The sequence below is a fragment of the Aegilops tauschii genome, chromosome 3, assembly GCF_002575655.3.
Source record: "Aegilops tauschii subsp. strangulata cultivar AL8/78 chromosome 3, Aet v6.0, whole genome shotgun sequence".
NCBI lineage: Eukaryota > Viridiplantae > Streptophyta > Magnoliopsida > Poales > Poaceae > Aegilops > Aegilops tauschii.
In genome coordinates, this window is record NC_053037.3 from 397348524 (window position 1) to 397361782 (window position 13259).

Consider the following 13259-nt stretch of genomic DNA (forward strand, 5'->3'; position numbering starts at 1 on the left):
TGAGCCCCCCTCCCCCCCCCCCCCCCCCCCCCCACGCTGATTTTTCCGCCAGTGCGCCCACAGGCAGCACTATTTCAAACCCTTGGGGGCCGAACGGCTGAAGATGCTCTAAGTGGTCGGCCTTTGTTGTCAATTTCATGTGCTCTACTTATAAGGGCGTCTCTTGTTACTAAACAGTCTCCTTAATGCAGTCACATGTAATTCTTTTGTGTGCTCTTGAGAAGCCTACGATCAGTGTTGAAAAAAAAAATTGACTAGTGAAGACCTCCTTCACTTGTTTTTTTTTCTTTTTGACAAGGAACACTATGCGTTTCATTAACTAGTGGTCGCGGCAATATCGCCGGCCACAACACCAGATACATCTAGGGGGAGATCAGACAGCCACAAACGTTGGCCATTGATCATTGCCCTTGAACCATAACCAGCTAACAAGTGCGCTGGTACATTACATTGGCGAGGACAAGCATCTACCTTGTATTCTATGAATCTCATTTGCAACTGGAATTTAGCTTCACGGAAAAGAGTACCAAGAGGAGCACGGTCCCAGGTGTCTGAACACAGTGCTAGCTTCAATGATCGGCAGTCGGTGGTGAACAAGACACGCCTCATGCCTCCTTCACTAGTTTGATGTGTTAGTCGTGTTTCTAGGGGAAAAGATGGCCTGGCGTCTCTTGTTACTGTTACTGAACAATACTCCTAAACAGTACTCTCTTCAATGCAATCACACACAATTCTCTTGTGTGTTCTTGGAAAAAATGGCCGGTCAACATTTCACTCCATTAAATTCGTGCAATCAAACGTACTGCAACAGTCGGTCTTGTAGATGCAACTCCAAGTGCATACGCTCCTAAAACTTCCGTACTGAATGTTCCATAGCAAGTAGTATCACGCATATCAACTAGACAATTTTGTTAGGTGTCATACCACTAAATAAAAAAAGAAAATGTTTGATATGTGTTATGCATGTTAATGAATGAAGTTGTCTAAAATACTAAGCTATGATACTATCTGCTACGGTATTACATGCATGATACTTCCTCGGTTCACAAATATAAGATGTCTTGGATATTTTAATATGGACTACATATAGAATGGAATGAGTGAACAAACAGACTAAAACATGTCTACATATATCCAGTTTAGAAGATTTTTTTAAAACATCTTATATTTATGAAGGTGGGAGTACATGATACTCCTCAGTACGAGCACGAGCACAAGCAACTTGTTTACGGTCGCTTCATGTCATTTCATGTCGGATGGAAATACGGAGGGGCACGCAGGTGGAGCAAGCACCTCCCTATCCCTACCGGCTGTTCGATTGCCTCGTGATCCGTAAAGTGGTTAGATCCCACACAAGTACATAGTAAGTTTGAAGTTCTAATTTTTTAAACTTACAAGATTTTGTCGGTCGCTGTATCAAGTTACAAGAGTTGAAACTTAATAAAATTGAAAACCTCGTCAAAACATATTTGAAACGGGTCTTATTTTGAAAGGTCTCGTCACGAGAAACATGAATATGAAGACATATCTTAATTTGGACTTTTTATTTAAAGATATAAAAAAATTAAAAATCAGGAACCGAAAGAAAAAGCACCTGCGAGCACCTACGTGCCACAAATCCTCTCCCTCATCACCGGGCCATGAGTAGGTAACATTCTTAAAGTGCAATGGGGACATAATTAAGGACCTTACAGTTTGGAAAGCCCACTTGCCTGTGGATCCATCCCATCGTTCTTTTTAATGCGGAACATTGCCGATCGACTCCATTGCCTAGACGAGCTACTACCGAACACGCCAGCAATCGTAAAAAGAGCGGTGGGTGAGTGCTCATTTTTGTAAACCATAACATGGACACGTTCTACTCTTTTCGCCGTGGCCAAACGATGGTTCTACGTGTTCCGTTTCAAAACCAAGCAAAGTAATAATTCATGGGGCGATCGGGCATGCGCGTGACCCAATGGGACGAGAGCTCCATTGTCCCAACTTGCGCGATGAGGCGGCCGGGGTCAGGACCAGTGGGGCAACATCAACACTTGCAAGGATGGTCGGATCGACCGCGCTAGCTCGATCGAGATCCCAACTCGCCGCCCTAGCTAGCTGCAAGCATTCATGCGTGTGTGCATGTTTGACTGTTCCCCCACGTCCGTCTGTTCGCTATAGCGCTCTCCACCACTCTGGATCCGGCATGGCCGCGGGATCGTACGTTAATTGCACCGTGGATACTACCTGCACCCGTCCACTAGGGATTTATATCATATGCAGACCCGATCTAAAGACTTGCCTACCTAGTGTGCTGTTCATGCATGCATGTGATGGGCCGCTTTATTATTTTGGATCTAGAAGGTGGCACCATTTCTCCGATAGATTGTTCCTCTCCTTTCTCCCTCTCTTGTTTGTCAAACTTTCTTCTCCTCCGTTTTTTGATGGAACACAAGAAATATGATCGCCTCCTTATTTTCATATAAATTGGACTTAGTGAGCCATCTTACGTCTAATAGCCATACAGCGCGACGTACACGGGGCAGTGAGAGCATATGTGGGTCGTCCGTGAAAAGCTATATCGCACAAAAAGACATCCCTTTCAATCCATGCTACTCTTCATCGGTGTTTTGTTAGGGTTTGCGTCCTGTTCAAGAAGACGAAACGGCGGCGGTTCCCTGAAGATAGAATAAGGTTCTCCTCATCTAGGCCCCGTCCCTATGGTGTGACTAGCATCACCGGTGGACGTGTGGAGGTGTGTCTCCCGCCGATCTGTCCTTGGTGGATTTGCTCGAACCTGGTCGTTGTTCGTCTACGTTCATGTGTTTTCAGGTTGGATCCTTCCGATCTATGTTACTCTTCATCGGCGGCGGTGTTGTTGTTCGCTGTGCTGGTCCTATGTGGCCTTAGCATGATGACTTTCCGACTGTCTACTACAACAAGTTTTGCCGTGCTCCGGCAAGGGAGGATCAATGACGGCGGCGCGTCTTCGACTCACTTCAGTCCTTATAGTCGTCGCTAGGTGGTCTACAGATCTAGATGTATTTTTTATTTATTTTTTATACTGCCATGACTGAAGATGAATAGATCGAAAGTTTCTCGCACAAAAAAAAAGTTTTGCCCGGCTCCGGCGAGGGAGGAACGATGACGACGGCATGCCTACGGCTCTATTCGGTACACTGTATTGCCATGATTAAAAAGGAGTAGATCAGAAGTTTTCGCGTAAATTTAAAACATCCCTTCGAACCTAAAAAGATATACTCTCAAATTGATTATATTTTTCTCTCAAAAACGAATAGCTCAGCCTCTACAACATTGCAACATAGGATGCACACAACCAACACTCTATTAAATAAGTGTAGTACAGTCTGTACGAGTACATATCTGGTGATACGGCTCACAATCTGCTCCGATGCTCCGAGACAGTATGGTTCGTTGGATCTGAACTCTAGGGACAGATTGACTAGCCTCACTTCCTTCTAGCAAAAATATACGGAAGACACCTTGGTTATTCTGCAATTAGGGACAGGTCCCTTCATTCCGTCTTCTCCTGGATTCGATTGCTTCTCAGCGCCCCGTAAAAAACAGTTTTCCCCATCGCCGACGACCACCATGGATGATTTTCGATCGCCACCGGCCGCCGGCAGCCGCAGCTTATTCCTGATCTGCTTTTGTTAGCCTCAATCCTGCATAGACTATTAGACCACCGTGCGCGTGCTGAATTGTACTAGCTCGGATCAGATCAGGCCACGTCGCCGGAAACGGGGAGCAGAGAAGAATCTCTCCCCGCCGCTGCTGGAACCGACCACGTCGCCGGAAACGGGGATCCTACGCAACGAAGGCTGGTAAGCGGCTGATCCTCTCTACAATTCAGCACAATATTGATTAAAAACGGGGACCAGATTTGGCATCATCCTAGCAGATTACTGTTTTTATCCCTTGCATCCTACTTGCGTTGTTCAAAATTAAATGATATCACATTAAACAGTGTCTTCAAGAATGACCATGTTATTTCTATCTTTATTGGCACTCATAATAAAATCAAAAGTTCCATTACAGATATTTTTGAGCAAACAACAAGGGCAGCAGAGTGATATTATGTTTTGTGCCAATGACGGTTGATTAGAGGTTTTCTAAATGTATATCTTGCGATACAAGTAATAGAAGTTATTAGTAAGCTAAAGCCAATCAAAAGCTGGAGCAGTCACACACGAAAATAATGTCAGCAGTCCCAATCGCCAAAAGCTCATGCCATGACGAACCGAAGTGCTAGTATATATTAAGGCCTATGTTAATTCCAAGACAAAGATGACAGTGTCTCAGACCACCCATTTTTGTGAAGGTATATGTTGTTGTTCCTTCAGTAAGAAGTTTCACGAGATGATGCACAACTTTGCAACTACATTGTTTTGCTAGGGATGTATTTGCTTTTCAGGTAACCAGGTCATAATAATTTCGACATGTTTCAGGATGCAGGATAAACCATTGCTTATGCAGTCTACTCTTTGGGGAAGCATGATGTTTGAACCGATGGCGTGCTTCCTTGTAGCATCTGGAAAAATCCATTTGGGTGTGGAAGGTGTTGGCTTCACAGACGATGTGCAAAACAACCAGATGGCTGGCTGCGATTCTGGAGCACAAACACGATCCTTTTGGTATTGTAGTTGTGAGATCAAGGAAAATCATCTGTATTTGCAGTTGACAAGAGTAATGTAATATTAGAGGCAACATGTGCCTTTCAGGTATAGGAGTACCCATGTTTAGTTCAGCAAACAGGAGCTCGAGTTGCTGTTACATATATGTGCGATTCTATGGACAACCTTGTGTTGTGTTTTATCAATCTGGTATGTATGTATGTTGTTAGCTTTACTAGACAACATGCTTCCTAAAGGTGTTACTACTACTGTGAAATTTTTTTGTTTTGCAAAGTCTTGTTCCTTAACCCTGAGTTGAATGAAATCAGGATGATTTGTTTTGATTGTAGAGATTTTATTTGCTTCGTTTAAAATCTGTTCATTCTTGGTCTTGATATGCAGTCATGTATGTGGCAAACCGTGGTTCAGACAACAATTTTCAGTTCATAAACCTAATTTTGTGAAGACCTACTGCTTTCAGGGGGCAAGAAGCAAAATGTTCCAGGGGCATATGTAAAAGGGTTAATGAATTGATCCTAGCCTTACACTCAGATCTAATGCACCAAGTGGTTCTGGAGCAGCGTAGCATACCAGGGGCCGGAGCACTGGATATTTTCCTCAGTCTGTATTGTGTTAAAAAAAAGTGCAGTACAACAATGCTGTAAGCAGCGCATGCACGCCGAGCGAGTTTTCAAACAAACGTGTACTGTCTTCGCCGACACTCGTTGCCCCATACTTGAACAGTTGAAGCCAGTGTTATCCTGCTCACTGCTGGAAAACAGGACCAAATGCAAAACCTTAAGAGCATCTCCAGCCGTTGAGCCTCCCAGGAGGCATTTTTTTCGCCTCCTGAAGGGCTGCCGGCGGATTTTTTTCCTGGGAACGAGAAAATGTCCACTTGTTGGCCCCCCACGCACTTATCCACTCGTCACCGCACGCCTTCGCCTCGCCTGCCGATCGCCGCCTCCGCTCTCGGCCCTCCTACTCGCCGCCCTCGCCACGGCGTTGCTCGCCGCCGCGGACAGCAGCGTGGAATCCATCCCCTTTGCCGGAGATCAGGCACTCCGCCCTGGGCCGCAGCAGGAGCAGGACCAGCGCGGCCCTTGTGTGCAGCGAGCTTGAGCGCGACGGCGAGCGGCGAGACGACGGAGCTGCTGGCCGCGGGCGGGAGGAGGCGCTGCAGCAGCGCGGCGGCGCGGAGCAGGGGAGGGTGCCCCGGCGGGGCGGGCGACGAGGGGAGCCGGTGATTGACCAATATCTCGCGCGCGCCGCCTCGAGGAGCTCGTCTACCGCCGCCTGGGGCTCCAGATCTCCATCTCCTCCCCCGACGGCGCCTGGTGCGGTGGAGACGGGAAACGGAGAGCTGCGGCTGCGGTGCCGGGACGGAGAGCTGCGACGGGAGCTGCGGGAGCGAGAAGGCGGCCTCCTCCGGCGGGTGGAGAGGGGGCGGGGGCAGGAAGGAGGGGTCGAAGGGCTCGGGCTCCGGTTGTACAGCACCGACGTCGGCTCCGGCGACTTGCTGCCGTGGACGCCGACAATACGCGCTCTTCGGCCAGGGCGAGGGAGCGCGGCGGCCAGCAACGAGACGGCAGCGAGGAGGCGAGCGCGGCGCAGCGCGGCTTCGTGCGGAAAGAGAGAGGAGATTGATTTTTTCTGCATGCAAGTGATGGGCTAGCAAAAAAGGAGGAGAGAAGGAGGAGAGAGAGGCTGACTGGTGGGGTATCTGCATGCATAAAGTATCGCCGGGCGTCCCAAGTGCCCCCGGGAGCCTGGGTTTTGGTTGCGGTCGCCGGCGCCGTTTTTGCCCAAATCCGGCAAAAAACGTGGTCGTGGGGGCCTAACTGGGAGCATTTTTTGCTGCCGGCGTAAAAAGAGTGCTTGGGGGGCCTTCCTGGGATGGGTGGAGATGCTCTAACCATATATCCACAGTTCCACACACGTGTGCACAAACATATTTAAAAAAAATATTTGCAAAAAATAACAATTATTTTAGGCCAACTCCACCGCTAGACCCCAAACGGATGCATGTCCGCGTCCATTTGGGTAGCGAAAAGGGTGGACGTCCGGGGGGCGGACGGTCGACCGACGCATCTGCGTCCAATGCACAAAAGAGGCCCCCAACCCCAACTGGTCTGTCCCGGACGCGCAGCTCGCCCCGCCTCGCCACGGCTCGCGCCGGCCCGTCTCGCCGCAGCTCGCCCCACCTCGCTGTGCTACCCGCTCCGCCCGCGGCGACGAGATGCGGTGACGGCGCGTGGACGAGAGGAACCAGAGTGGGCGCGCGGAAGCAGAGCGGGCGCGCGCGCGGGAGCAGAGCGAGCGTGCGCGGCGGGCGGCGGCGGGCTCGCGGGGCGGCGACACGAGCGCGGGGCGAGCGGGCGTGCATGTTGGACAGGGGTAGTAGGGAGGCAGCGGCTGATTTGTGGGCCAGTTAGCGGACGCAGCGGACGAGAGGAACCAGCGCCAGCGTCCATGCATGTCCAATTTGCCCCATTTCTTGCTCCAATTTGCTCCAGGTTTAGGGTTGGGCCGGATAAAAACGGACGTCTGCGGACGACTTATCCGTTTGGGTCTGCCTGTTGAGTGCACTTTTTGCCCCAAATAGACATTTGCGGACGATTGGGTCCTGCGGTGGAGTTGGCCTTAGTATCTTGGAATTACAAAGTTGCAGTCGGTGAGCCGTGTACACGTACAGAACGGACTTCAATTTTGTGGGATTCAATCAATAATTAATACAAATACATCAAATCAACATCATTGGCCTGTACTTTTAGCCTACTAGTACTAAGTAAGGTATGAAGCTAGGATTCTTCCTTAAACCCTTCCCCATGCGGCATGATCCAAATCTAGGCAGGTATACAATGCACGTAATTAAGTACAGCAGAGAGCTCCCCCTCACATGTCCTTGTCGATTTCGGGCAGCTGCACGGGGTAGCGGGCGACGCACTCGGCCCACGGCCCGTCGGCGTCGCCGGCCGGCTTGACGCACTCCCACGAGACACTGTTGCAGTCGAACCCGGCACCGAAGGAGATCATCCACACCCTGTCGTCCTTCTTCATCCGGCCCTTGGCTTCCAGGTACGCTAGCTCGTACAGGACCGAGCTGCTGGACGTGTTGCCGAACCTGTGCAGCGTCATCCGCGACGCCTCCACGTCGTCGTCGGAGAGGCCGAGGCCGTCCTGCACCTCGTCGATCACTCCACGCCCGCCCGCGTGAATGCAGATGTGCTCGAACGCAGTGCGGAAGTCCGGGCGATACAGCCTCACCTTGGCGCGCCCTCTGAGGAGCCTCCGTTTGAGCAGGGACAGCGCGACGAGGAGCTGCTCCGTGGCCGGCAGGACGAGGGGCCCGAAAGCCGCGATGTTGTTCTTGAGCGCGTAGCCGGCGGTGGTGGCGAGGTCCTTGGAGAGGCGGATGCCGGTGTTCCCCTTGTCGTCCTCCTCCTGGAACACGCAACGGTAGTCGGCGTCCCGTGCGGCGGTGACGGTGCGCACCACACGACGGAGACGAAACCGCGCCTCACTCGGGGAGTTGGAGAGGATCATGGCCGCGGCGCCCATGCGAAAGAGGCAGTTGGGCAGCAGCATCGCACGCTCCGTGCCGACGTAGTACTGCGACGAGAGGATCTCCGTGGACACTATCAGCACGCGCGTGCCTGCCGGCGCCACCTGGAGGATTTTCCTGGCGAGGCCGACCGAGACGAGCCCAGCGCTGCACCCCATCCCCGACAGGTTCATGATCTTCACGTCGGAGCGGAGCTTGTACTTGTTGACGACCATGTCGGCAAACACCGGAACCGGCGTGAAGATGCTGCAGTTGACGATGAGCACGTCGATGTCGGCTGGCTTGATCGCGGCCGTCTTGGCGAACACGTCGTCGACGGCGGCGAAGATGACCAGCTCGGCCTCGTCCCGGGACGCCTTGAGGCTGCGGTCCGGGGGCATGTAGTGGTACGCGTCCGGCACGCATGTCTCCTCGCCGAGCCCGGAGCGCTCGAGCAGCCGCATCGCGAAGGCGACGCTCTCCTCGTCGACGAGGTACGGCATGAGGTGCGCATGCTCCAGACACGTGGCGAACGGCGTGCGGTAGCAGGGCTTGGGCCGGAAGCAGCCGTACTCCACGAGGTACACATCCCGCAGCCGCCGCATGCGCCGCATCTTCTCCAGGGCCGCCGCCAGGATCACCGCCATGAAGACGTAGACACGCGGCAAGGCGAGCATCTGCTCTAGGATCTCTTCGAGGCGAACGGGCCACGCCTTCCCAACCACGGCGGCAGCGACGGCCACCGCAAAGACCCCCAAGAAGTTGTCCACGACAAGTCGGCTCACCATCATGATGACGTGAGGTGACGAGCCCATCGCGTGTATGTGCTCTTACTCGTAGTAGGACACTAGGACTAAAACTGAACAAATGTGATGTGAGCGTGGAGAGGCCGTGGTGGGGTTTAAAAGGCGCGCGAGACGTGGGCATTTCCGGAAGCGAGGACAATTTCTATGGGTAGAAGTGTACGACTAAAATGGGGCCGGAGCAGCGGCGCAACCGGCAACTGCCAGCGAGTAGTTTAAATGCGTTGCCCAACACAGAAAAGAAAAAGAACCGGCCGGCCGTCACACAGGTCCACTTTTCTCCGAGTGACTTGCAATTTCAGGATTTACATTACATCGTCAGCTGCTTCTGCTTCCTATACGGGCTGGCTACGACGATGGTCACTAAAGAGCATCATTGTCATTCATGCATGATTGTCTCTACTAATTCACTTAAGCTATATGTAAGTCCTGAATTTTAAATTTGGGCCAGTCAATTTTTCGGCCGATGATTCTTACTCTAAGATTCGTGCTGTTTTCTTTTCTCGGCTGTTCTTTGAGCTGGGTTGGGCTATTTTTTTGACTGACTTGGTCAATCGAGTTGCTATTGGGCTGAAGCCCATTACCTGTACCCTCCAGCACATCCCTCTTTCCCTTTGTTTTTTCTCTGTTTTTCAGTTTTTATGTGTTTGTCCTGTTATTTTTTTATTTACTTTATTAGTGAAGGAAATATTCCCTAGAGGCAATAATAAAGTTGTTATTTATATTTCCTTATATCATAATAAATGTCTATTATTCATGCTAGAATTGTATTCACCGGAAACTTAGTACATGTGTGAATACATAGACAAACACAGTGTCACTAGTATGCCTCTACTTGACTAGCTCGTTGATCAAAGATGGTTGAGTTTCCTAGCCATAAACATGAGTTGTCATTTGATTAACGGGATCACATCATTAGAGAATGATGTGATTGACTTGACCCATTCCGTTAGCTTAGCATTTGATCGTTTAGTATATTGCTATTGCTTTCTTCATGACTTACTAGTAGAGTGCCCGTGCGTTGCCACGGGCTCTTGAAAAAGTTTGCAAGAGTTACATGTTAAATTTCACACATACAAACAATATAACAGAAACATAATTATTTAATAACTGAAGTCCATTTTTGTAATGTAAATTGATAACATAAAGAAAAATTAACGACATGTCCATGTAACAAACTGAGCGATGTTCCAACTAAACATCTATTACAAAACTATTCATATCTACATGATGCGCTTAAGAAATTCTTTCACAATATCCGGTAAGTTTCCTTTAGCTTCATTCCCACGATGGTTTAGCAAGTATAATAAAAACTGCTTCCTCAGTTCATACCCATCCTGCACAAACGCATACATGTAGTTAGTATGAAGGAGAAGCCCAAGGTCTTAAAACATGTAACGGACAATACTCACCGCGCAAATCGGCTTGACCAAATCTTCACCGTTGAACCAGAGCATAAAATGAAAAACAAAATAGCCAGACAAATTCCTGCAAAACTTTAAATTAACAATGTAAATAATATAGTGATAACAAAAGTAAATGTTTTTGTTATGAAATCATTACCCTTCTATACTCGTTGGAACACCGGACGAAAATAAACATTGCCATTTAGATAGATCATAATTCCAACCAGGCAGCTTTATTTCGAGTGCTTCTTTGAAATCCCTTGCAAAACCTTTTGATTTTAGTGCATGCCTCAAACTTTTCTCCTCTAACGATTGTGATGTTTGAATAGGATCCATAATATATATAGACCACATGACTCTTTGTCGATGACGTACAAGATGTATCGGCCGATGGATGCATAGGGAAGATAAATCTACAAGTGGAGCTATTAGAAACAACAATAAACCATGATAACAATCGACAAAATACTTTACTTACCTTGTTGCACGATGAGATGTCGTTGCCCATTTCAGGCCAGCTATCAAATAATGTTGCCAACGTCTGGATAGTTTCCTTCTCGCAAAATTTCTGACCTCGTGTTGACTCTAGCAGCATGGACTAAGTAAAAAAAGAAATATTGTTTCAACATGTTGATACTAATGACACATAGAATGAAGAGTTAAGATAACTTACACAAAATCGTAGATCCATGTAGTGCAGAGAAGGGTCTGTGAACAATACTCCCTCGTCACATGCCAGCATACGCACGGCTGTGTTGAAGCAGTCATTGTCCATGGTCTGCTCCATGTTAAGTATGCACTGAAGTTTCTTAAGACTTAAGCCCATTGGATCGGGTGTCGAGCTCCGGACCCATACCTTCCTATAAATTGGATGATATGAAGAACAATACTATAAATCCGCACATTAAATATTGATAAATGATACTTACTCCAAACATCCGGCATCATCGATAGACATGATGTAGTTGCAGAGGCCGGCAAGTAATTCACGTTGGTCCGTGGGTATGATAGTGACTGGGGCAGGACGTTTGTCTTTGACTACGTCAGATGGATTCTCCAGGATCTCGAGATCAGAATTAGCTAAAGTTTCTTCGTTGTCAGGTTGATGGTATATGGGATCTCCTTTTAGCTTATTCAGCTCTGAATCGAGCAAAATGACAGCTAATTTTTGTCAAAAATGTTTCATATCCGCCTACAAAATATATATAAAAACATTTTATATAATATTTTGAGATAAAATAACGAGATAATGTATAAAATGAAATACATGGGTGAACGTGTCTGACAGTCCATGTGATGTCCAGTATTCCATATAATTTAGCATAAACAGTCCACATGATGCGCTATAATATTATAAAACGATCCTTTACAACACCACACAAATAAATCAAATAAACAAACCATTGTAACAAGTGCTTACCCATCGGTTTGTATTGCCTCATGAAACTGCTCTACAACCGTCCATTTTGTAACATTCAGATCGGGCCACTTATGACCTCTGATAAAATCCGGACTATGATCTACAAGTTTTAGACGCTTCTCGAGTCCTACTAACTATTTTATATATGAGAAATATTAGGGATCAAGGCAAACAAAACATATGTTAAGATGAGTAAAAAAAATATAGTTACCGTAGTAGCAAGGTCATTGCGTTTGACCCGAGAACCAAGTGAGTCCAATACTTGAATCTCACGTTTTTTGGCATTGGCGACTGCTAGATACCAATGGTAGCCCGACATGTTAATCGGAATGAATAACTGGTGTAACATCATACAAGTCACGATCGCAATTAGATATAAATATTAATAAATCATTAATAATATGAATTAAATAAAAACAATCCATAATTATATGCATGGATAACGAGACAAAAACTAACCATATCTTGCGGTAGATAAGTATTAACATGATGCACGATGAGGTGATATTTTGATGGGTCTATGTCTCTTTCCCCGTCTTCCTTTATCTGGCCAGATACAAACGTGCTAACAATTTCTACCTTTTCATCCGCCCTGAATTTTAGATGGTCGTGAGCAAGCATGCAATATATGTAAGCATTTATCACCTGTAATCAAGATTTACATTATATTTACAATTTATGATATTATATTTTGTTCAAATTATTAATTACAAAGTTTGTGCATTTGGTCTTACACCATTATGTAAGAACATATCATCTTTCATAAGGCATTCCAAATCGTCGGTTGATAACAAGGCATCTCCAATGTCCACGAACTGGGTATTCTTGGGGGCAGACTTGATTGATTCGATGACTGTAATATCTCTAGGGGTACAAATATAGTCTGTCGAATTCATAAAAAATTGAGCCAACTTAGCAATCAAAATGAGCAAAAATTAGTTGAATACAAAAGGCAATATCACAAAAAAAAGATTGATAATGATATTAAAAAAATACCTTGTGGGAGAACATGTAAATTGGCATCCTTTTTTGGTTTGTTATGAGATATAACCTCTTCGACATTTTTATGTTGTGAATTTTCGTCCACTTTCAGCGACATCGCATCTGAACCCTCAATGTATTCTTTTCGTGCATCTCCAAAGTCCATATCCATGTCTCTTGTATTCTGAAATAAAAAAAATATAAAAATAGACCTTATGTATTATCATCTATAAGATACATACAGAGGAAGGTTAGCTATACGCACCTCTTCTCGTGATGTTTCAGCGTGGTCTGTCATCGTTGCATCAGTGCGTATGTCGGAACCCAACAATTTATATCTATGGTGAAATATAATTAATAGTTTTTACTGCATCATAAAATTATATAAAAGATATAATAAAACTGAATGTGAAACTAACACAAATGTTTTCTCAGCTAAAAAAAGCATTTGGTTTTATTAGAAAAATATGCTGCTTAAATCATTTTACTAAC

General features: G+C 46.9%; 1 protein-coding gene and 1 long non-coding RNA gene across 2 annotated transcripts; one reads left to right on the top strand and one right to left on the bottom strand.

Moving 5' to 3' along the window:
* The first annotated feature begins 2955 nt into the window (after nucleotides 1-2955).
* LOC120976786 (uncharacterized) lies at nucleotides 2956-4971 on the top strand. Its single transcript, XR_005773155.3, has 2 exons — nucleotides 2956-3824; nucleotides 4449-4971. It is a non-coding gene; the product is annotated as an uncharacterized lncRNA (long non-coding RNA).
* A 2285-nt stretch (nucleotides 4972-7256) lies between these two features.
* On the bottom strand, nucleotides 7257-9041 carry LOC109764691 (3-ketoacyl-CoA synthase 6). The gene has a single exon (XM_020323482.3). It carries the CDS (start codon nucleotides 8970-8972, stop codon nucleotides 7509-7511), a length of 1464 nt encoding a protein of 487 aa, XP_020179071.1. The 5' UTR covers nucleotides 8973-9041; the 3' UTR covers nucleotides 7257-7508.
* Between the last annotated feature and the right edge of the window lie 4218 nt (nucleotides 9042-13259).

Coding starts and splice junctions, on each gene's coding strand:
- LOC109764691 (XM_020323482.3), bottom strand. CDS start 8,972: ATGGGCTCGTCACCTCACGTCATCATGATGGTGAGCCGACTTGTCGTG.